Raw genomic sequence first — 23,672 nt, forward strand, 5'->3', positions numbered from 1 at the left:
GCGTCCAGCAACACTACTCTCTCCAAGGATACTGTGGGAGTCCACACAAACTGTCAGCTTCACTCACACTCCTTATGTGCCGGGGGAAACCGCCCTTGCTTTCAGCAGCTGTGCAGTGACGCTTTCAGCAGCTGTGCAGTGACACTGACAGCACTGGTGCGGCTGCGGTCCCCCTCCGGACTTCACTCACTCAAAACCAAGCGCTTGGACTCACCACCAATCAGTCAGCAACAACAACAACAAAATCCAACCCCTATTTGGCTATACACAGTGTTTTCATTTTAAATCTCCCTCAAGCCTCTTAACAAAAATTTTTAAGCAAAAGATGACTCTTACCGCCAGCCTGTCCAGCTGGTGACGAGAACAGGGAGGCGGACTGGGGGATTTTAAATGGATCCCTTACCCTCCAGATGCGTGCTGTAGTCCATTCCCGTTCCCCGTCGTCAGCCTTTCCAACTGGAGTTCCAAGCCATCCCACTTCTGACACCAAATTGGGGGGGAAATCTCGCTCCCCTGGGGTACAGAGCCCCCAGAAGGGTCCGAGGCTGGAAGTCAAATCAGTGAGGCAGGAGAGAAACCTAGAAGGAAAAACTTTATTATGCATGCATGCAGGCTGACAGCTACCAGAGAACAATAGCAGTCAGCACTGAGAGACAGTTTCAGGGATCCTTTATACAGTATGCTCAGACAGTTTAGTTGTTGATTGTTTTCTTTAACATATCAAAGTCTCAGCAGAAGTACTCTGAGATACTTCTAGCACTCCTGGTGTGACCAGAAACAAGTTTCACAGTACACAAAGCCACATGAGAACTTGAGTGGAGGAGTTTACATGACAAATTGTGACAGACTAGGAGTATCCATGAACTTGAGATAGGCATTGTAAGGGTCTTGATTAGAGTTAATTTGATTTCTCTCTGATACAGCGAGAGGGGTCTGGAAAACTTTTAACCCTTACAGCAGTTTTCTTTTAGAGAGTTTTGATTTCCTGCACAGTCCCCCCTTTAGACACAATTGGAGTTATTTGATTTTTTTCTCCCACATCTGCCACTGCTTGCAATTTGTGCATGGTCTCTGTCTCCCACCCAACACTTATTCGCTTTAGCATACTGCCAATAGCAGGTAGGAGGCCATTTACAAATGCATGCGCCAGGGCGCCCTGTCCATTTTCGCCCGGTCGCTGTATACCAGAGTGTTGCAGAAAAACTTCAGTCAGCTGGGTGTGATAGTCGCCCGGGCTTTCTCCCTGTCGCTGTTTACAGCAATGTATGGCCGTCCAGTTGGTTTTTGGAGTTCATACTTGGGGAATGTCCTCATGCAGGTGCTTAGCTCAATCCTTACATTTGCTCCAGTAGGCAGCGCCGGGACCAGTGTCTGGCAAATTAGAATGATGCTCAGCGGTGGGCCAATTTACTGTCATGAGCCATTTTTCATGCTCGCTAGGGGTTACAAGTAGCTTACACACTTGCAGGAGGTCTGCCTCAGAGTTCGTAGGCGTTGCACACTAGCAAAAATTCCTCTGCAAATTTGGTAGGGTTTTCCTGGGGCTTCGGAAACCCTTTTACAATTGAGTGGCTCTCCGTGCGGGTCCAGGGTTTATAGCTCCAAGTGGGATCCCCTTCTTGGCCCCCAGTATGCAGGATTCGAAGGGGAGCCTGGATAGTTTGAGCCAGAGCGCAAGTGCTGAGCCCAATCGTTATCTAGGCTATCTTCGCATATATGAGGGAAAGTGGAGGAGTCAGGCAGACTGGAAGGTTTTGGGGGAGCAGCACCGGAGGAATGGGTCTGGGCAGTGCCGGATGATTAGGACTGGCCTGAACTGGAGACCTCTGGGATTTGTCCCTGAGCCGAGGAGGTTGGTGGCCGTCTATTGAGCCGACGCAAGGCTGCCAAGCCAATTAATGCGTCTTCCTCATCGTTGTCACCAGAAATTAATAAGGGGTCTCCTTCGTCCTCTTCCACAATGGGATGGGAGTATGGAAGGGGTCGGGACTGATCTGGGTCTTCTCGGAGGACGGGGTAAAGGGGAGCACTTGGTCTGGTGGTGGGAGAGGAGGTTTCCAATAAAGCTTTTAACTTATCATTGCTATCTTTGAGAGAGGCGAGTTTTGATTCTGTGCACCTACGATTTGCCTCTTCCCACCACTGCATGAAACAATCAACCTCTCCTCTAGCCAGTTTAGTTTTGGGTTGGCCGAGTTTGTCTCTTAAGATGTCTACTCGGTCTTTGTCCCAAGATCCTAATATAGTGGCCACTGCAATTTGGGATCTCCTAGGGTTAACCTAGACCATTTCTCCAGGAATTTACAGGAGTCCGGACCCTTTCTATAATACATAAAATGAGCTGGCGTCCCTTTAGGGAACTGCCCCGACTAAGGCATCTGATTTCCCATGTAGGAGGACTTCACACACACCAATCACACAAGGAGGAAATTCAGGTTCATCAGAACGGTGCCCGGTGCAACACACAAAAGAAGCCCACAGGCTACTGCCTCAATCGCCCTTGCGTTCACTCCAAGGATTTTATCCAAGGCACGGTGCGGCTGTGATTGTGCAGATTCCAGTCACACAGACCGCAGGGACAGGAGCCCCTTGGTCGGCCAGTCCCTGGACAGGGACGGCTCCCAGACTCACTCGCACCACAGGGAAGATGGATAGACAGAGACAAGACGCTCCTCAATCTGGACCAAATACCAGAGGTAATTAACTGACCAGATACCAGTTTCCAGATCCCAGGATTCACCACGGTCGTCCTGCAAGACGGTCAGGAATTACATGGCCTCAGTGAAGACGGTTGCCATCTCAGTGGGACCTCCAAATTGTCAGTTAGACTCAGGACTCACGATTTTCGTAGACCACTCTGTTTTATTAGCAAAGCGCTTCGCTAATACAACCAGAAAAAGTGAGGCGCGCGTGCCCCCCCCCCCCCCCCCCCGAAACCCAAGTCACCTTATTTATACAGATAAAAGAGGAGAGCAGACAAAGGTTTGAAAAAGGGCGTGAACTGACAAGGTTACCTGGGGTCAGTCAAGTACCTCATTTCCTTATTAACGCTTACCAATCTCCTATTAATGTCCCACTATCACCCTTAAGTGGAACCATTGTCCTCTGCCTTAACATCCTCCTTCCTGCTTGCACACAAACAACTTTACCGTAACATCTCTCTTCCTGCTAAAGGAACAAACATTTCTTTAATTCATTCTACTTTTACAATATAATTCAGTCTACTTTCACATGAGCAAGACCAAAGCCCTCTTCAGGATCACAAAGAAAAAACAGTTGCTTGTAATTTCAACCAGAAAGGACACTGTCTGAATGACCTGCTAACCTGCATCCTACTTCAGAAGACATTCAAATCTGCGCTTGAAAGGGAATCCTCTGAACTGGCATTCATGCTAAAATTCGACACTCTCTGCGGGGGAATTAACAAAGACTCCAGCTATCTTACCCATTACAAAGATAGCTTCCCCCATTATCACCTCTAATACTATTAACTCACAGACATTTCCCCTTCCCCACCTCTAATATCATTAACTCACTGGCATTCACCTTCCTCCCCGCCCCCCCACATCCCCCTTCTGTTCTGTAATGTGATTTGTCCTTTTCATGTGTGTTCATTTTTTTAATTGTATCCTTTGGTATATATGGTTGTGACTATTTTCTTCCATTATTTGATCTGAGGAAGTGGGTCTGGCCCACGAAAGCTCATCATCTAATAAACCATCTTGTTAGTCTTTAAAGTGCTACATAGTCCTGTATTTTGTTTCAGCTACACCAGACTAACACGGCTACATCTCTATCACTATCCCTGAGCTCTTCCACCATAATGCTTACCTGCCTTCAGCTGATGGGCCATATGACTGCAACTACATACGTGGTCTGTTATGCATGCTTGTGTTTCCCATGCTTTCAGCTATGGATAGCATCTGTCTACGCTCCGTCACACCACTCTTTGCACAAGAGGGTTACTGTACCCACAGATGTCCTCATATCCCTATGCTGGTGGACGTTAGTGGACAATCTGCTGGCAGGGGTACCCTTCCACCAACCCCAGCCCACAGTGCAAATCACAATGGATGCACCCCTGTTGGGTTGGAGAGCCCATTTTCAAAACCAAGTAGTCCAGGGCAAGTGATCTCCATACGAGACATCCCCTCACATCAATCTGTTAGAACTCAGGGCAATGAGAAATGCCCGCACACACTTCGTGCCCCAAATTGCCAATCATACAGTTCGAGTCCTCACGGACCTCCGCCCTCCTTTCGGCATCCCCCTGACGTCAGCGCGTGCCTCTACGCCGCTCCTGGGGGCGGCGTCTGAGCAAGCGGCACGTGTCTGCTGTGAGGTCGCGCCTTCCCCGGCAAACGCCTCCTCAGGGCTCCCGTGAGTGCGGGGCTCCGGGAGCTCTGCGACTGCTGCCGCCGCCATACCCACAGCCTCATCACAGTCTCTAAGGTGCTGCAGGACCATTCGTTGGTTTTAAGTCATTCGGTCACTTGCTACAGATGTTTTGGTTCTTGCTGTTTGCTAATTTCCAAAAATGGAACACACAGATAAAGTGGAGTGAAGCAGGCACCGCTACCAGCACAATTAACAAGTTGCTTCATAATTATACATACAAGGAGTGAATGTGTCACAAATGACTTCTGCCACATGCTTCTTGCTGTATAGCCACTAACTACTCCTGGGAGAATTCTGCACCAAAAAGTATAAAAATTCTGCATATTTTGACAAAGCAACACACTATTCTCACACCAGTTTCAATTATTTTGACAATTTATTTCAAAATATCTGTTAGCAAGTTTGTAACAATACCGATGACAACAAAAGATCCAGGAAGTGGTGTTTTGACAAATAGATTGTGGGCAAACGTTTCTGAGGAGGGGGGAAAAAAGCTCTGAAGGGCTCATGAATTCTCCACGTGAACACAATGGAACCCGGTGCCATCCTTATTTGGTGTTGGCATTGTGGGGACAGAGGGAGAATTTGTTCAATGTTGTCAAAACAAAGGGAGTTGCTCCTTTTAGAGCCCTTGCTAAATTGGGAAAGAGCAATGGAGAAGCTGCAATTTCTGTAGCAAGAAAGCTTGTAGAGCGCTGTATGACCAGAGAGAGAAGGAAAAGGGAGACCCAGAGAGACCTGAATTGTTTGTGCCTCTGTCTAGTTGTCAAAAAAGACAAGTCTCTGACCAGACTTTTACCATGCAAGGATGGTTTTGAAGAGCATATGAAAAGAGCATTTTGGCAAACCAAGATTTGGATGTCTTTGCACACAGATAATCCAGATATTGGATCACCATTGTAACATGGGTAGAAAAGTGTGGCTTATTACCTACTACTTGTATTTTTCAAGTGTCCAATAGCATCAAAGCTTACTACACAATCTCATGTGTGTCCGTACCAGTAGGGGTTGCTGCATAATAAAATGTGTTTGCAGTCAGAACAAACTTCCCTGCACAGAACTGTGTATATGCCAAGGTAACAAAGACTGTGGTGTGTGCTCTTAACAGAAATCCTGGTAACGATGTTACCTAGAAATGTCACCAGCGCTATTATCTTTGAGTGATACTTGTACAAATTGATTTTGTTTTATTCTTGTAGCTTGTTGTTGTGATGATTTGAAGTAAAAAAGAAATCTATTTTCATGCCTCAAAATAACACCTTGTCATTACACTAACAGAAATGAATTTCAGTATTTCAAAGGGGTGTTATTTCAACATGTTGAGGTCATTGTTTTTCCCCCTTTGTTTACCCACGCAACTAGCCAGTTCCACCTCATCTTAAAGTAGACATAATAAGGTTTCAAATGGTTTATGATGTGTGTTGGTATGGAGAAGGTATATAATGTCGACCAAATTGGTGGTGTCTGCTGCTTACCTATCTACCTGAGTAAATTCCAAAAAGACTAGAATTAATTTAAATGAACTTACCTTTCCAGAAATCAACCCTGACTCTGAAAAGTGTGTTAGCGCTTAGCAACATCTACAGAGGCATCCGGCCTCCTAATCAAGAGCTTTACAGCTTTTTGCCTGTTGGTAACCACTCTGAAGCCAGCTAATTCAGTAGGAATTAAAAGTTGTTCCCAACTGATGGATGTTTGGCTTCTATGCGATTGATGGGTCTCCTTTCCATTTTCCACGTGTCAAACTCATTCTCATGCTGTGCACTAATTGGCAGACTCATCAGAGAAGCAATCACTATGGAGACTGAACTACTCTTATTCAACACTGAGGCCATATCTTCACTCTGGGGAAGATTGATGCTGCGGTGATCCATCTTCCAGAGTTCGATTTAGCAGTTCTAGTAAAGACCTGCTAAATTTAACTCAGAGGGAGCTCCCGTCAGTGGCCAGTCATCCTGCGAGGCATAAGGGGCACTGATGGGAGCGTTTGCTCCTGTTGGCCTTCCACTGTGGGGACGGCAGGGAAACTAGAATCAAGGTACGTCAACTCCAGCTACATAACTAATGTAGCTGGAGTTAGTATCTTAATTTGACCTTCCCCTTTAGTATAGACCTGGCTCGAGGACGTTCTCCAAATTTAGGCTACGTCTAGACAGCGGGGCTATTTTGGGATACCGGCAGTATCCCAAAATAGCAATTCCACGTCTTTAAATGCACCTGTTATTTCGAGATAACGGGTGCGCTACTCCAACATCCCTGTAGCCCTCGTTCCACGAGGGTTAAGGGATTTGTCGGAATAGGGCTTAATTTCGAAATAACCTTGAAATAAGCTATGCTGTTCAGCTTCCTTCAGCTAATTCTTACTGGCTTCGTTGGCCTCATGGCCCCCCCCCCCCCCCCCCCCCCCCCGCAAAGACTGTAACAACTGTTTCAGAGTGTGATCGGCAGGGAGCCAGGGCTGGCTGTCTCCCAAATTCAATTTTCAGCTGTGCCAGTGATTTTAGTGACCTTGGGAGAGGATACAAAAAGTAGGATTATCCTCTTTGAAAGACGATATGTTGGGGGACCTTAACTGTAGTATTTAAAATGGAATATGTTAATTCTTAATATTTTGTATCCTGGTGGGATGCTTTGTTGTTGTGGTGATAGAAGCCATATAAATAACCCAATACACCTCTGGATGTTGCATAGTTGTATGTATTTAACAGGATTTAAAATTGAACTAGATTATATGAACAATAATATTGGCTACACAAGCTGAAGTAGGGGGAAATCCAAATCGCTCGCTTCAGGTCATCAATTAGATAGGAATGTCAGAAACAAGTTGTTCCCTAAGCTTTACATAATTGACTAGTGAATTGTGGAGGAGGTTATCTTCCTTTGAAGCATTAGGCTGCTGTAGAGGCAGAATTTTTTTTTTCCTGGTATGAGATATCTTATATTCCTAAAGCAAAATGCAGGACAATGTAGCACTTTAAAGACTAACAAGATGGTTTATTAGATGATGAGCTTTCGTGGGCCAGACCCACTTCCTCAGATCAAATAGTGGAAGAAAATAGTCACAACCATATATACCAAAGGATACAATTAAAAAAAATGAACACATATGAAAAGGACAAATCACATTTCAGAACAGGAGGGGGATGGGGGGTGGGAAGGAAGGTGGTTAAGTCATTTGTGCCCACAAAACAGATATCAGACAAGATCACAAAGAGAAAACAGTTTCTTGCCATTTTAACCAGAAAGGACACTCTCTCAATGACTTAACCACCTGCATTCTGCTACAAAGACCTTTTACATCTGCACTTGAAAGGGAATCCTCTGAACTGTCATTCATGTTAAAATTCGACACTCTCCAAAGAGGATTGAACAAACACTTGAACTATCTTACACATTACCAAGATAGCTTTCCCAATTATCACCTCTAATACCATTAACTCACAAACATCCCACTCTCCCCACCTCTAATATCGTCAATTCACAGACACTTACCTTCCTTCCTCCCCCCCCCCCCCCTCGCATCCCCCTCCTGTTCTGAAATGTGATTTGTCCTTTTCATGTGTGTTCATTTTTTTTAATTGTATCCTTTGGTATATATGGTTGTGACTATTTTCTTCCACTATTTGATCTGAGGAAGTGGGTCTGGCCCATGAAAGCTCATCATCTAATAAACCATCTTGTTAGTCTTTAAAGTGCTACATAGTCCTGCATTTTGCTTCAGCTACCCCAGACTAACACGGCTACATTTCTATCACTTATATTCCTAGTGAGGTTTTTAATCTGGGTACGCTGTAGTTTCTGTTACTATGTTGGATGTTTTATACATTATAGTCATCTGTATTTCTTTTATACTGATTAGAACTTTTATAAAAGTAGCAATTTTTCTGTTTCTTCACCAGAACATTTGAGGTTCTGCTGGCATTACTGCATTCTCAAGAGTACAGGTCATCTCAGTGTGTTTTCTTTCTCTCTCTCTCTCTCTTCTCCCCCCCCCCCCCCCTTTCCTTTTTCTGTGTCCAGGAAAGCCAATATTTTCAGTTGATATTCACCCAGATGGGATCAAGTTTGCAACTGGAGGACAAGGTATGTTTGCACACTAATGGCGGAAGAAGTTCTGGGCTATAATAATGCTTACCGTATTTTTCTTATTCTATCCACTCCTTACTTAAGAAAATTATTCCCTGGACATACAAGACCTGAACATGCAACATTTAAAAATGCTGCAGTGTTCCCACTCATCTCTTCCATCCATGTGCAGAATAAATTGTAATGTGCACAGTAGGGATGTAAAAGAGTAGTCGATTGGTTAACTACTCAATAAGCCTAGGCTTATCAGGTAGTCGACTCGACTACTCGCATTTCTCTCTCTTCCCGCCCCCCATATCAGAGGCAGCAGTGTGTGTGTGGCGGGGGGGGGCAGTTTCTAGCTTCCCGCTGGAAACCCCTGTGGACAGGGCCTGCTGGATCCGGCACAAGCCGGGACTGAGCAAGCCCAGCTCAATCCCAGCTCGCTCCGGATCCAGGAGCTACCCCCACTGTGGCTCTGCAGTTCAAATGTAGGAGCCAGGCTGTCTGCCCACCCGGCTCTTATTACATTTTAAATTGCAGAGCTGCAGTGGGGTAGCTCCTTCTGAGCACCTTCCCTTGTCGACTAATTGTGTAGTCGATACAAGTTGTGTCAACTTACATGATTACCCAATTACCCATCTCTTAACATCCTTAGTGCACAGAAGTATGTGTGAATGTGCACCACCAATAGAAACACACAACCTACCTGTGGGTGCTCTGCTAATCAGCTGGGCAGCATTTGAATTTCTTCTGAGTGGCCTCACAAGTGCACAGCTTACACAGGGAACGCTGCTCTTACGCTGACGGTGGCAAATTCATGCTTATTGACATGGACATGTGCTTGTTCTCTTGGGCATCAATGGAGAATGGCAGTTGCAGTAGTCCTATTGTGTCTGCTGCTACTAATATTGGTATTTAACTCCACAGAATTACTTGCCAAAAATCTTCTTTAGAGAGAAGTAAAACATGCAGTTTGGCTTTTTATATTGGTAGCCAGTGGAAATTGGGATTAAAAATATATAAAAATGTAAATATAAAATACAATTTTAAAATGTTTATACACAATAGCATTTTTTTTATATTAATATACACAAATGGAATTTGGTAAAGTTGTTTCAGTATTGAGTAATGAAACATCCAGATAACATGGCTCAAGTAGAGCTTTATTAATCAAAGATAGATTAGCACAATACACAAAGGCAAGGGTTAATAAGCCTGGATAGGAGCTCCACAGTGTCTTCAAACCTGCTGTGATTGGCCTGGGAGCAGAAGGGGAAGCACGCAAAGTCTCCTCCCACCACCGGGGCATAGGCGCCTAGGGGGAACCTGTGGAGGGGCAAAGACTTCACTTGCTCCCCCACTGCCAGACCAATCCTGGTCTGTGGGTGGGGAAGCAGGGAAGTGTGTTGGCCCCGCCCCTTCTGGTGTGGCCCTGGGCCACTTCAAAAATTTTTGAAGTGGCTCCCGGTAAATTACAGGGAATGTGAACGGGTAACCTTTAATGGGTGATGCTTACTAGGTAACACTTAACTGTTACCCGGGAGCAGCCCCCTGCCCGCGGCCCACTGGAAGCAGTGGGGAGGGGGGGCGTGTCAGCAGCCTCGTGCTGGGCCGGAAATGGCAGCCCAAGGGGGAGCAGGAGCTGGCTGCCACTTCCAGCCTCACAAGGCTGCCAACTCCCAGCCCATGTGGGCTGGGAGCTGGTAGCCCAACGCAGGACCAGAAGCAGCTGGGTTGGAGCAGCCCCTGCCTGTGGTGCTGGGGCTCGCCTGCCCGCCACTTGATGTTTAACCAGTTAACTAATTAAACAGGATTTTACATCCCTACGTGGCTGACTTTCCTAAGATTTACATACCAGTTCTTACCAGTTTTGAGCATAGTTTTCCAGAAGTTACCAAAACTTACAGGCATCTTATGCTAGCTATACCTGGGTACAGGGTGAGTGCTGGGTAGGTATCAACAAGAATATCCCTTTTATACTATCACTTGGATATATTCCCATCCTTGGCATTCTGTAACTTAGCATATTGTGCAATTTGGCAAGCCTTAACATACCATACATCTTGTTCCTGACAGTACCTACATGCACCCAGAAGAGGTTTCATCCGGTTTACCTACTCATTTGGCTTAAGTAGAAAGGATGATGGGAGTATGGATCATACATTTTCTCTTAGCATAATTATGCAGGATTTTGCGAGAAGCTACACATTAGTACACTTCATAGTTGTACATAGTTATGCAAAACTTGAATACAATATATGAGATGTATAATACTGATACTGTATACAATACTGGCTAGCAGTAGTTTATGGTGCCCCCCTTTCTTGAGCTTCAATTTATTTTTCATGTACATGATAAATAGTCAAAATATTACTGTTATGTACAGTATGACTTTTACTATTTCTGAAATTACAGGTGGTCATAATAGTTTTTTGATAAATGAAAGCAAAAGCACTATTTGAGTACCAGCAAATGAATATGAACTCTAAAAGTCTATTTTTGTCTGCTAAAGATTTCTAGGGCATCCATTGCTGCAGTATCAGCCAATAATTCTCTATGAAATGAAAGTGAATTCAGACATTGTTTTGTTCTCTCTTAAAATATTGATTTATTTATCTTTAGGACAGGATTCTGGGAAGGTGGTGATCTGGAGTATGGCTCCTGTCCTCAAAGAGGATGATGAAAAGAATAAAAATATTCCCAAAATGCTTTGTCAGATGGACAATCACCTAGGTAAGGTACACAGGTTCTCTGTAGGCTTTGAGCCTTGGAGAATTTCCTGTTAGTAGATCTGTTTGTAATTTAAAAATATAAATCTCTGGTCAGCAGTGTACCAAAAAAAAAAAAAACCACCCCCACAACTCCGTGATGCACTGCAGTCTCCAATCTCAACTACGTGCTTTTTTTTAAGATGTGCAGCAGAAAACCCTGTCAAGCTATAGTTTTGGACAGTTCTTCAGATACATCTGGAGATTGCTTGCATATGAGTCTTTTCCGCCTATTTGATGGGACCAAAAATAACTTGTAGAACAAATTTTTGACAACTAGTAGGATTACAGAGAAGGGCAAGAAAAGGAATGAACAGAGGAGATTCCATATGAAATGTTTATTGTAGTCTTAAGAGGCAGTGTACTATGCATGCGAAATGTTTGAAATGAGCTCATCTGAATTAGATGCTCCCTGCTTTTCTTGGAAGTGTGCTGTTTACAGGCTGCACTTGTGATTAATCCAATTTCATTCCTTAGTCTCACAACTGTTACTTTTTCCCCTTTAAACCATATTTTTATGATTCTTTTTTTAAGGCAGAATAGCTTGTTGAAACTTAAATATTTTATTCATCTGGTATTGAAAGAGAATTGGCAATCTATTTATCTGAAGCAGACAGAGTAACTGCTTTGAGTAGTGTGAGCATATTTAACAAATCCCAAGCACCTCCTGCCAAACTCTGCTTACCATGAAATCTACCCGCATTATGGAACCATTTTTTGACATTGCATCTTATAAACTTTTTTCTTTTTCCAGCCTGTGTGAACTGCGTGCGGTGGTCAAATAATGGGGTTTATTTGGCGTCGGGGGGTGATGACAAACTGATCATGGTGTGGAAACGAGCTGCGTAAGCATGTTTTCCTTTTTAACTTGTGTTTTAGCAGGTTCTTTCGTATATTTTTTTTTACGAAAGTTCCCAGCTCCTTGCCTTAAGAGCATGCAGGGAGGAAGTCATAATTGCAGACCAATTACATTAGAAGTTTGTTCTGATAACCTTTGTCTTGAACAATAGTCTGTTTCCCGTAAGCATGTTCTCTCTTCTGTGCGGGAGGCAAGCCATTTTCTCCCTGGGTTTGTGGACAGCTTCACTATTAGACTCTTCAAAGAGATGTTACCATTATCAACCTGCTTCAGGGGGGTATAATAGCACAGGGTATGTCTACACTGCAAAGTTAATTTGGAATAACAGCCGTTATTCTGCATTAACTTCCATAGCGTCTACACAAGCAAACCGCTACTTCAATTTAAATTCGAAATAGCGGGGCGCTTAATTCGAGTTTGGTGAACCTCATTCTACAAGGAGTAACACCAAACTCGAATTAGCTAATTCAGAATAAGCGCTGTGTAGACGCTTAGTCCGAATTAGCTGGCCTCCAGCCTTCCCAGTTTCCCCTGGTGGCCACTCTGGGCCAAAGCAGGAAAACTCTTCTCTCTCCCCCCAGCCCCGGAGCCCTTAAAGGGGCAGACTCTGGCCACAGTGCCTGCGCCAGCTCCAAGCCTGCCAGCCCAGAGCCAGCAGTCACTGCCCCGACCCAGTGGCCCCAAAACATGAGCCAGCAAGCCACTGGCAGCCAGCCCTGCACCGCTCCCCAGGAGCAGTCTGCCAGCTCCCAGGAGCCTGCCAGGGCCCGGAGAAGGCGGGCACCTTCCTGGTCCAGGGCGGAGATCAGGGTGGACCGTACTCAGGTTTGGGGGGATGCCCCCAACGTCCATGATCTCTGCACTAGACAGAGGAACGCAGCCGTCTATGGCAGGATAGCTGCCAGCCTGGCCACCAAAGGCCACATGCAAACCCAGGAGCAGGTTTGCATGAAAATCAAGTTGGTCCAGCAAGACCCCCAACCCTGAGCTCTTCCTCCCCCTTCTAGCTCTCTCCTCCCAGGTTTCCCCCTCCCCTCTCCCACCCTCATTCCCATCCCAGTTTTGGTCAATAAAGAGAGTTTGTTTTTGGCAAGAAATGTGTTTGACATCAGGAAGGGGGGTTATGGAGGGGTAAGTGGAAGGATGTGAGGGAGGAATGAGGCACAAGCTCCCAGTGGGGCAGACCAGGGAGGCTCTTAGTGCTCCTCAGGGTGGAAGCTCTCCTGCAGGGTCTCCTGGATACTGACAGCTCCCCGATGGACCTCCTGGATGGCAGCCTGCAGAAAGTGCCGCCAGGCTTGCAGCAACACATCCACGAGAAGCACCAGAGTGCCCAGGGGCAGCTCCGGCTCCGTGTTGCAGAGTGCTGTGGTGTCCCGAGTGAGGGCAACCAGAGCACACAGACACAAATGCTTTGCTGTCCCTCATTGAGGCAGGCAGGCAAGCAAGCAGGGACACCTGAGAACCGGTTGCCTGGGGGGTGAGGGGAGGTAGCCTCAGGCAGCAGCCACACACAGGCTCCTGACCTGATGCCCTGCCTGACCTGGTTCTGGCTGGCCTTAAATCTGATTCTGTGTCCAGTCAGTGTGGATGCAGTATTTCGAATTAGCAAAATGATAATTCGAGCTGCATTTTGTGTGTAGGCGCGTTAATTCGAGTTATCTTAATTCGAAATAGTTAATTCGAATTAAGATAACTCGAATTAACGCTGTAGTGTAGACATACCCATAGAGTGTATGCATGTAGGTTTTAAAGGTATTTTGTTTCACTTTTGTATAAAATCAGATTGCTATTTTTGTCTTACTCCCCATAATGGTAATATCTGAGCATCAAGTAGACTTGTACTGTACAGCTATACTGTCTTCTAAAACAAACAGTTACTCATTAACTTGTTGAGGTGGTTTTTGTTAACTCTTCTGGTTCTGTTTTAATTAGGTACATTGGACCTAGCACCGTGTTTGGTTCCAGTAGTAAACTTGTTAATGTAGAACAGTGGAGATGTGTTTCAATTCTCAGAATCCATTCAGGGGGTAAGTGAAAAGGTGCAGAATAAATCTGAATAGAGCATATTGAAAAAAATTGTATTTGTTGACATTGTTTTGTTTTTGTTTTTTTTGTTAACAATCAGTTGGTCATAAAACTCCTCACAACACAACTCCTCACTAATTATTAAAACTGGTTCTTTAAAAGGCCGGGGGGGGAGAGAAAACAGTGGCTTTTATTTAAGGGAGGCAATGAATCTAATGGCTAGAACAGGGTGTCAGGATTCCTGGATGCTGTTCCTGACTTCACCACTGACTTGCTCTGTGATGATCAGCACACAATTTAACTTCTGCAAGTCTGTGCGCTCAACTGTAAAATGCGGATAATACTTTTTATTGTTAGCATTATCTTCAATAGTGTCTTGTTTATTATCTGACTGTAATGGAATTATGTAATTTTAGCGTGAGTTATCAAAAAGTTGGTTAAAAAATTAGCAGGTGCTTGTTATTTTTTATAATTGTCCTGGGGGGCTGTGTGGCTTCCATCAGTGTTTTACAGTGGACTCTGGTAGTGAGACTTTTTTTTTTTTTTTCCCCCCCTCCCATCTGGGATGGAATAATTTTTGTGTTGTCGTATCTCCTGCTGCTGCTTCACTAAATGCAAATTAAGCCCTTTGGACAGAGGAGATTGTGGTTCCTGTAAACACCCTGGTCGTCATGTTTGTGTGTGCGTGTCTCGGTTATGTCTACACTACAGCGTTATTTCGAAATAACTTATTTCGAATTAAGATATTTCGAAATAATGTGCTGTCAGCCGATGGTCAGGGCACTGTGTGTGTGTGTGTGTGTGTGTGTGTGTGTGTGTGTGTGTGTGTTACACCCAAGTCTTCAACTGCTGGGACGCAAGGTCCCGTCGCAGCGAGCAGCCTGGAGGACGCCCCGAGAAGTTTAACGTCCGTGTCTTTGACCGCTAGGACCGGGGTCCCTTCGCGGAGGGCAGACAACAGGCTGACAGACGCCCCAAGGTTTATAGGAAGAGCTTATTACATCTCAGATTTTAACTGCTAGGATACAGGATCCCTTCGCAGCGGGCAGCCTAGGGAAGGCTGAGAGATGCCCCTACGGATCCGTCCCCTGGAAGCGACACGATCCAAACGCCCAAGCTCTCCCTATACCTGTCTCTTATGACCGGCTGGAGTTCTTTTAAATTGTGCTTGGTTCTGTTACAGCAACTGAAGGAGTCAGGTTGAAGCTTAACCAGTTACAGGTTTATTAAAGAAGCTTATAAATCATATGGTTAGAATGGCTATTGCTCTTTTTCTTAACTGCTAGCAAATATAGATCTTAAAAATGGTTACAAAGAAAATAAAGCTAGAAAATAGAAATAATGGTACCAAGTGACAGCTTAATCTTTAAAGAGCTCTAAGTCTATGTGTACAGTTAAGACAAAGGACACATCCAGGTACAATTTTTACCCCCTTCTGTGCCTCTCGACTCCAGCTGGTCAAGCCAGGGCCGGTCTCTCAATTCCTAGGAAAGACGAATACGAGGTGGGCATCCCCGTGGACCCTCGGGAGGTCAAACACCTAACCCGACCAGCAGATAGATGGTAGATTGACACTCAGAGTAAATGTGCTGCTGGACCCATCTTTATACCCATAGGGGCCCGTATCCTCTTTCTTATCGAAGATGCCAAATTGTGTTGGTTTGTCTTTGTGACGCCAGTTCTTACAAGGGAGTTTCAACTTAATTTTACACTTGCAAGAGAGAGAACTAAATTGTAAGTACTGGACATTCTTTACTGGGCAGGAGATTCCTCCCCCTGCGGACGAGTGTGTTCGTATCAATATAGGTGCCAGCCAAGGCGGTTCTCGCAGCCTCGAGGTCAACAATTGGCGTATCTCTGTTTACAGCCATCCAGGGTCACAGCAGCCAGCATATCCGGGCCTTCTGTTCAAGGCTTTTACTGCTCTGTGTGCCCTGCATGCTCCAGGCAAGCAAAGATGGATGTTACAGGGGGGGTTCCTGTCTGGCTACACGCGCCTACACACAAAATGCATTTCAAAATAGCGCGTCCACACTGAGTGTACTGTGAATCGCATTTAAGGCTGGCTGGAACCAGTTCCGGCAGGGCACCAGGTCAGGACTTAGCCTCAGGCAACAGCCACACAAGATAATTGAGGTCTGTGCTTAAAGGTGCCCCCCCCCCCCCCCCCCCCCCGGACAGCTGGTTCTCAGGTTTCCCTGCTTGCTTGTCTACCTCGATGAGGGACACCAAAGCATTTTGTCTCTGCGTGCTCTGGTTACCCTCACTCAGGACATCACAGCACTCTGCAACATGGAGCCAGAGCTGCCCTTGGGCACTTTTGGGCTTCTCTTGGGAGCGTTGCTGTGAGCCTGGCTGTCCTTGCTGCAGGTGCCATCCGGGAGGTCCATCGGGGGGTTGTCAGTATCCAGGAGGCCCTGCAGGAGAGCTTCCACCCTGAGGAGCACTAAGAGCCTCCCTGGTGTGCCCCACTGGGGGCTTGTGCCTCATGTCCTTCCACTTTACCCCCCCCCCCCTTCCTGATGTGGAATAAAATACACGTTTTTTCATAAACACGAACTGCCTTTTATTTAACAAAACTGGGGGGGGGGGGTGAAACTCTGAGACTGGGGAAAGGAGGCGGGAGAGGGGAGGGGGAAACCTGGAAGGGGGAAGAAGGGGGAGTGGAAGCTCAGGGGTGGGGGTCTCGCCGGGCCAACTGTCTCCTAGCACCGCAGATGCGGGGGCCTTGCTGTCCCCGGGGGGGGGGGGGGGTGGAGGAGGTGGAGGGAGAAGTGGGAGGGGGAGGGGGAGTGGTAGCAGGGGAGGTAGCAGGTGCTGGAGCGGCAGGAGGCAGCACACTCTGCACCAGGGCCTGCAGGTGTTGGCAAATGGCACGGCCCTGGGCAAGCTGCTCCCGCCGGAGCTCCAGGTTTTCTTGCACCCAGTTCTGGAGGCTGTGGTGCAGGTCTCACAGTGCCCCCAGGTGCTGCTGTCGGTACCCCTGCACTGCATGGGTGGTCCTGCGGAGCCCTTGGGTGCGGGAGCATGTCCCAGGCGGGGTGGTGCACCCTGCACCCGCAGCTGCTGTGGCTGTGGAGAAAGAAGAGAAGTGGTCAGTTCTCCCTGGGGACACAGTGAGTGAAGCCCAGCCTCCCTCTGCGAGGTGAGGATGACTGTGCCCTGCACCATCAGAGCCGTTGTGCTTGCACAGAGGCCACGGTCGGAATGGCCAGCTATCCCTGGGAGTGGGAGCTGCCCCGAGACCGCACCCATGCCCCTGTGCTGTGTATAGTGTGGGTTAGGTGGGGGGGAGATGTCCCCTGCCTCTGTGTTGTCAAAGTCAGACAGGACTCACAGATTTGTCAGACCGCTCGGTTTATTAGCAAAGCTCTGCTAAAATGCATGGAGAAAATGTGAGTGCCATACAAGGTTCAAACCCCTTGATTTATACAGTCAAAAGAGAGCCAAAATTAACAGGATTAAAAGGGGGGCAAAACTTCACATAATTAGTGTGAGGCTACTCAAGTATTCTTCATTTCCACATCAAGCACACAGCAATCTCCTGTCCAATTGCTTGGTTATCTCAATTGTTTTCTCCCTAACACCTAATGTTCCTTTTCCTATTAACTCTGGCTAGCACTTTGTAATCTGCATTCCTACAAACAACATTAACATACTTTTCTTCTTCCTGTTCAGAGACAAACAGTATTCCTTCAACTTATTCAATTATTACAGCATAATTCATCTTTCTCTTATAGTATAATTCTTTCTACTTTCACAATCCCTCCTTTTGGTCAAGCCACGCCTATGACCAACAATTACTGGGTTCCATACATTAACCGTTCTTTGTCTCTGTTCATCAGTGATATTTAAAATCATCAGATTAGCACTCTGGTGAGGGGATATGTCTGTGACATGTCTTGTACAGTTTTGGATACCACAGGAGATTAACTGAAAACATACAAACATCATTAAGATCCCAAATAGAATAGTCAGGGCTCCCTGAAACAACCAGTTTCCTATGCCAGAGAAATTGGACAAGTTACTTAGCCATTTCCACAGGGAACTTGGCTCTTCGTTGGGAAGGTATGCAATCTGTTCCAAGTGGCTAGCGCGATCTATTACATCATTGGTGTTGTCAGGTGTGTATATATACACACAACATTCTTTGCCAATGAGAGCACAGGTCCCTCCTTTTTCGCCTAAAATTACGGAGGCGTTCTCGTGGGAAGGACTCTAACACTCAGAATTGTGGGAAGAGTCGGGTGGGATAACAGATACCTGACCAGTTAACTGGTAACGCAGTATAGGCTTTTGTCCCGCAGACCCACTCATGCCCTATCAAAGCTGGGAAGGGTCAGTTGCACCCCTTTGCCATATAGGTGTCTATGAAGGAGGAGTAATATCCCATGAAGGGCACATGGTGATTCTCCTTACGGGGACTGGTGTTATTTGCATGGCGTTAAAGATTGTACTGTTGTCACTAGGGTGGCTGTAGGGGGAGCAGGAGAGTGATTTCCCTGTTTGATCCCAGGTTGAGAGAAAATTCATATCCCCGTACCCAGTTCGTCATTCTCCAATCTTGTTTGAATAATCCCACACACCATTGGTTACAATATGCTGGAGACAACTGCTCCTCCCCAGATTCAGCCCCGTCCCATTACACACCCAACACCAGTGACCTTTTCCCTCCTCCACACTTATCCATTTAGATACATTTATTCCCACTGCTTCCCAAGTGTCATTACTGTTCCATGTCTTGTTAAACAGATGAGGTCCTCTGGTGAGGCCTGGGGAATTGAGTGGGATTGCCAAGACAGGAACCAGCTTGTGAGTGGGCTGGGATGTGGCTGCAGACCCAGCAATTAGAGATATTAAGGGTCTGAGTGATCCATACTTGCTGGTGGACAAAAGAATTGTCATTGTCATTGTGGATTCCCCAGACCTTAAGACACCAGTGGCCGAGGAACAGGCCCCACCAGAGGCACATGTTGAAGGCAAGACCCTTTTTGGTTCTGACAACCTCAGCTGAGGGAACCGCAGTCACGGTTTTATGTCCACCAGGCAGCAGGCGCTAGGCTCACTACTGCTTCTTCTTGGGCCTTGCTTTTGGTTGTCGTCTGCTTCAGGCAACCCTTACGTGAACGTAGGTTGTAAGGTATTGCAGGCTGTTCCTCTACATCTTCTTCTGGAGTCAAAATTGACTCTGCATGGTCCTGAAGTGATGACTGGTCTGCTGGGGGTGGTGCCTTCTTATACTGCGAAGCATGTATCCATGCTGCTATGCCGGATAGCTTAACAGCCATCTGGGTAATGAGCAGCACCTGATGCGGGCCCTTCCACTGGGGTTCCAAGGCGAGTTTGATGGTGATGTCGTATGTAGACCTAATCACCTGTCTCGAGAGTGTGGCAGGCATCCGAGGTGGGTTCCGTCAGCCAGGCAGCTTGAACCTGTGAATGGAAGTGACTTACAGCTTGCATTAGTCCCTTGCAGTACTGAAGGAGTATACTGTGAGTCAAGTTCAAGTCTGAGACTGGAGTAATGGTAGCCATTGTTCTCATAGGGCGCCCCATAACAATTTCAAAAGGACTTAATTTATGTCTTTGGGATGGGGTGGATTGAATTTCCATAAGGGCCAACGGTAAGGCTGCTGGCCAGCTTAACCCTGCAGAGTCACAAATTTTTGAAAGCTTAATTTTTTTTCACACCACTTCGTTTTTCAACTGCACCTGTGCTCTGTGGTTGGTAGGGACAGTGCAGCAGGTGCGTGACATGTAATACACGATCCAGGTGCTGAACAAGTTGTCCAGTGAAATGTGTACCCCGGTCACTGGACAGAGTGGCAGGAATTCCTTTGGCAGGCATAATATGATTTAACAAACATTTGGCAACAGACAGTGAATCAGCTTTGTGACGAGGAAAGGTTTCAATCCAATTCGAAAATAAACATAACATAACCAAAATGACTTAGGTATTTGTACAGAACCCTTGAGCTACCTTTACAGGTTTGCCAATATTGTAGCTTTGGCAAGTGGTACAGGCGGCACAGTGGCGGGCTGCAAAACAGCTGAAATGTGGGGGCTTACCATCCTGCCTTAGTTACAGCAGAGACCATCCCCTCCTTTTCGACATGCAAAACATCGTGAAGCAGGGTGGCCAGAGAGGGGTAGAGTGAAAAGGGGACCACAAAGGCACCAGTAGGCGAGCACCAAAGGGAATCATAGAATCATAGGACTGGAAGGGACCTCGAGAGGTCATCAAGTCCAGCCCCCCGCCCTCAAGGCAGGACCAAGCTCCGTCTACACCATCCCTGACAGATGTCTATCTAACCTGTTCTTAAATATCTCCAGAGAGGGAGATTCCACCACCTCCCTTGGCAATTTATTCCAATATTTGACCACCCTGACAGTTAGGAATTTTTTCCTAATGTCCAATCTAAACCTCCCCTGCTGCACTTTAAGCCCATTACTCCTTGTCCTGTCCTCAGAAACCAAGAGGAACAAATTTTCTCCTTCCTCCTTGTGACACCCTTTTAGATATTTGAAAACCACTATCATGTCCCCCCTTAATCTTCTTTTTTCCAAACTAAACAAGCCCAGTTCATGAAGCCTGGCTTCATAGGTCATGTTCTCTAGACCTTTAATTATTCTTGTCGCTCTTCTCTGTACCCTTTCCAATTTCTCCACATCTTTCTTGAAATGTGGCGCCCAGAACTGGACACAGTACTCCAGCTGAGGCCTAACTAGTGCAGAGTAGAGCGGCTTACAACACACCTGTTGATACAACCTAGAATCATATTTGCTTTTTTTGCAACAGCATCACACTGTTGACTCATATTCAACTTGTGGTCCACTATGACCCCTAGATCCCTTTCCGCCATGCTCCTTCCTAGACAGTCGCTTCCCATCTTGTATGTATGGAACTGATTGTTCCTTCCTAAGTGGAGCACTTTGCATTTCTCTTTATTAAACCTCATCCTGTTTACCTCTGACCATTTCTCTAACTTGCTAAGGTCATTTTGAATTATGTCCCTATCCTCCAAAGAATCATAGAATAATAGGACTGGAAGGGACCTCAAGAGGTCATCGAATCCAGCCCCCCGCCCTCAAGGCAGGACCAAGCTCCACCTACACCATCCCTGACAGATGTCTGTCTAACCTGTTCTTAAATATCTCCAGAGAGGGAGATTCCACCACCTCCCTTGGCAATTTATTCCAATATTTGACCACCCTGACAGGATTTTTTTCCTAATGTCCAATCTAAACCTCCCCTGCTGCACTTTAAGCCCATTACTTAATGGCTTAAGTATAGAGAGCAACCCTGGGCGATCCAGGAGTCTTGGAGCAGGGTACAGAAACAGAAAGGGAACTGAGAAACGCACCTGGGGAAGGTTCTATGGCAGCATTACCCTTAGCAACATCAGTATCTGCTGTGGAGTGGCCAGGGCACTTAACAATAGCTAATGCAGATGGGAGTGCATACAGGAGAGCAGCAATGTAGGGGCCATTCTTGATAGGGGTACCAGCAGAGGTAAGGGAACCTCGAGCTTGCCAGAGGGTGCCAAAGTCATGGACAACCCCAAAAGCGTAACGAGAATCAGTATAAATAGTGGCGGAGCGTCCCTCAGCCAGAAAGCAAGCGCGGGTTAGGGCAACTAGTTCAGCGACTTGCGCTGTCACAGAAGGTAATGGTGCAGCTTCTAGGGTTTCAGAGAGTGATACCCCAGCATATCCTGCAAGGAGATGACCTTGTCTATCTCGAAAGCAGGAACCGTCAGTGAATAACACAAGGTCGGAGTTAAGAGAGAGGGATATCAGAAAGGTCGGGGCATGGGACGGTGACAGCAGAGACACTTGCAAGGCAGTCGTGGGGTTCACCGTCATTAGACAGAGGAAGGAGAGTGGCAGGGTTCAACTGAGAACAGCACTTTATGGTGATATGCGAAGCCGAAAGCAGTAAAAGTGAGGCGGGCGGAGGAAAGGTGAGCTGTATTATGTTGTAGCAGGAGAGTTTCTATAGAGTGAGGGACCATGAGAGAAACAGGAGAGTGGAGGACAAGGGACTCAGACATTTCAATTAGGCATGCCGCGGCAGCCACAACATGCAGGCGGGGTAGACCTTGGGCAACAGGATCCAAGGTGGCAGAGAAATAAGCTACTGGACGATTTTTGCCACCACGCTCCTGAGTAAGAGCCCCAAGTGCACAACCAGATTGCTCATGGCAGAAAAGGGTAAAAGGCTTACAGTAGTTAGGTAACCCTAAGGTGGGGGCAGTGAGAAGCACTAGAGAGTCAGTTTTTCTTGGTACCCTCCCCATTCCCGGTACTGTCTGCCCTGCCCTGAATAATGCTGTATTTGCAGAGCCATTAACTTTTGTGAGGACTGCTTCTCTTTCCTTTTAGAGTGCAGTGGCAATGCTCTGCCACTGCTTGCAATTTGTCCATGGTCTTGGCCTCCCATCCAACACTTATTTGCTTTAACATACTGCTAATAGCAGATAAGAGGCTATTAACAAACGCATGCGCCAGGGCGCCCTGTCCATTTTCACCTGGTCGCTATATACCAGAATGTTGCAGAAAAAAAAAACCAAACCCATCAGTCAGTCTGTGTGATAGTTGCCCGGGTTTTCTGTCTGTTGCTGTTTACAGCAATGTATGGCCATCCAGTTGATTTTTTTTTTTTTTTTTTTTTTTTTTTTTTTTTGGCTCGCTAGGGCGAAAGTAGCTTACACAGTTGCAGGAGGTCTGCCTCAGAGAGTTCGTAGGCGTTTCACACTAGCAAAAATTCCTCTGCAAATTTGGTAGGGTTTTCCTGGGGCTTTGGAAAACCTTTTACAATTGAGTGGAGCTCTGTGTGGGTCCAGGGTTTATAGCTCCAAGTGGGACCGGTCTGAGTCTTCTTGGAGGACGGGGTAAAGGGAAGCGCTCGGTCTGGTGGTGGGAGAGGAGGTTTCCAATAAAGCTTTTTACTTATTATTAGAATTTTAAGGGAGGCGAGCTTCGATTCAGTCCATCTAAGATTTGCCTCGTCCCACCACTGCATGAAGCAATCTACCTCTCCTCTACCCAATTTAGTTTTGGGAAGGCCAGGTTTGTCTTTTAAGACATCCACTTGGTCTTTGTTCCAAGATCCTAACAGTGGCCACTGAGTTTTGGGATCCCCCCAGAGTCAATCTAGATCATTTTTCCAGAAATTTACAGGAGTCCGGACCCTTTCTAAAATATATAAACTGAGCCAGGGTCCCTTTAGGGAACTATCCCTGTTTAGACGTCTAGTTACCCGTACAGGAGGACTTCATACACCAATCACACAAGGAGGAAATTCGGGTTCGTCAGAGCGGTGCCCAGTGCAACACACAAAAGAAGCCCACAGGCTACTGCCTCAATCGCCCTTGCGTTCACTCCAAGGATTTTATCCAAGGCGTGGTGCGGCTGCGATTGTGCAGATTCCAGTCACACAGACCGTAGGGACAGGAGCCCCTTGGTCGGCCAGTCCCCGGGCAGGGATGGCTCCCAGACTCACTCACACCACAGGGAAGACGGATAGACACAGAGACAAGACAGTCCTC

The 23,672-nt window shown here is 46.5% G+C and overlaps 1 protein-coding gene across 3 annotated transcripts in view; it reads left to right on the forward strand.

Annotated features, from left to right (window-relative positions):
• Positions 1-23,672, forward strand: part of LOC102449237 (protein HIRA-like) — a 185,581-nt gene that overhangs the window by 21,358 nt on the left and 140,551 nt on the right. For all 3 annotated transcript variants that reach the window (XM_089775121.1, XM_075918057.2, XM_075918058.2), the window contains exons 2-5: positions 8,419-8,481; positions 11,089-11,199; positions 11,989-12,079; positions 14,029-14,123. In XM_089775121.1, the coding sequence (XP_089631247.1) occupies positions 8,419-8,481; positions 11,089-11,199; positions 11,989-12,079; positions 14,029-14,123 (360 nt within the window). The remainder of the gene's footprint in view (positions 1-8,418; positions 8,482-11,088; positions 11,200-11,988; positions 12,080-14,028; positions 14,124-23,672) is intronic.

Source organism: Pelodiscus sinensis, chromosome W (assembly GCF_052426305.1).
Source record: "Pelodiscus sinensis isolate ZL-2025 chromosome W, ASM5242630v1, whole genome shotgun sequence".
NCBI classification, from domain to species: Eukaryota; Metazoa; Chordata; order Testudines; family Trionychidae; genus Pelodiscus; species Pelodiscus sinensis.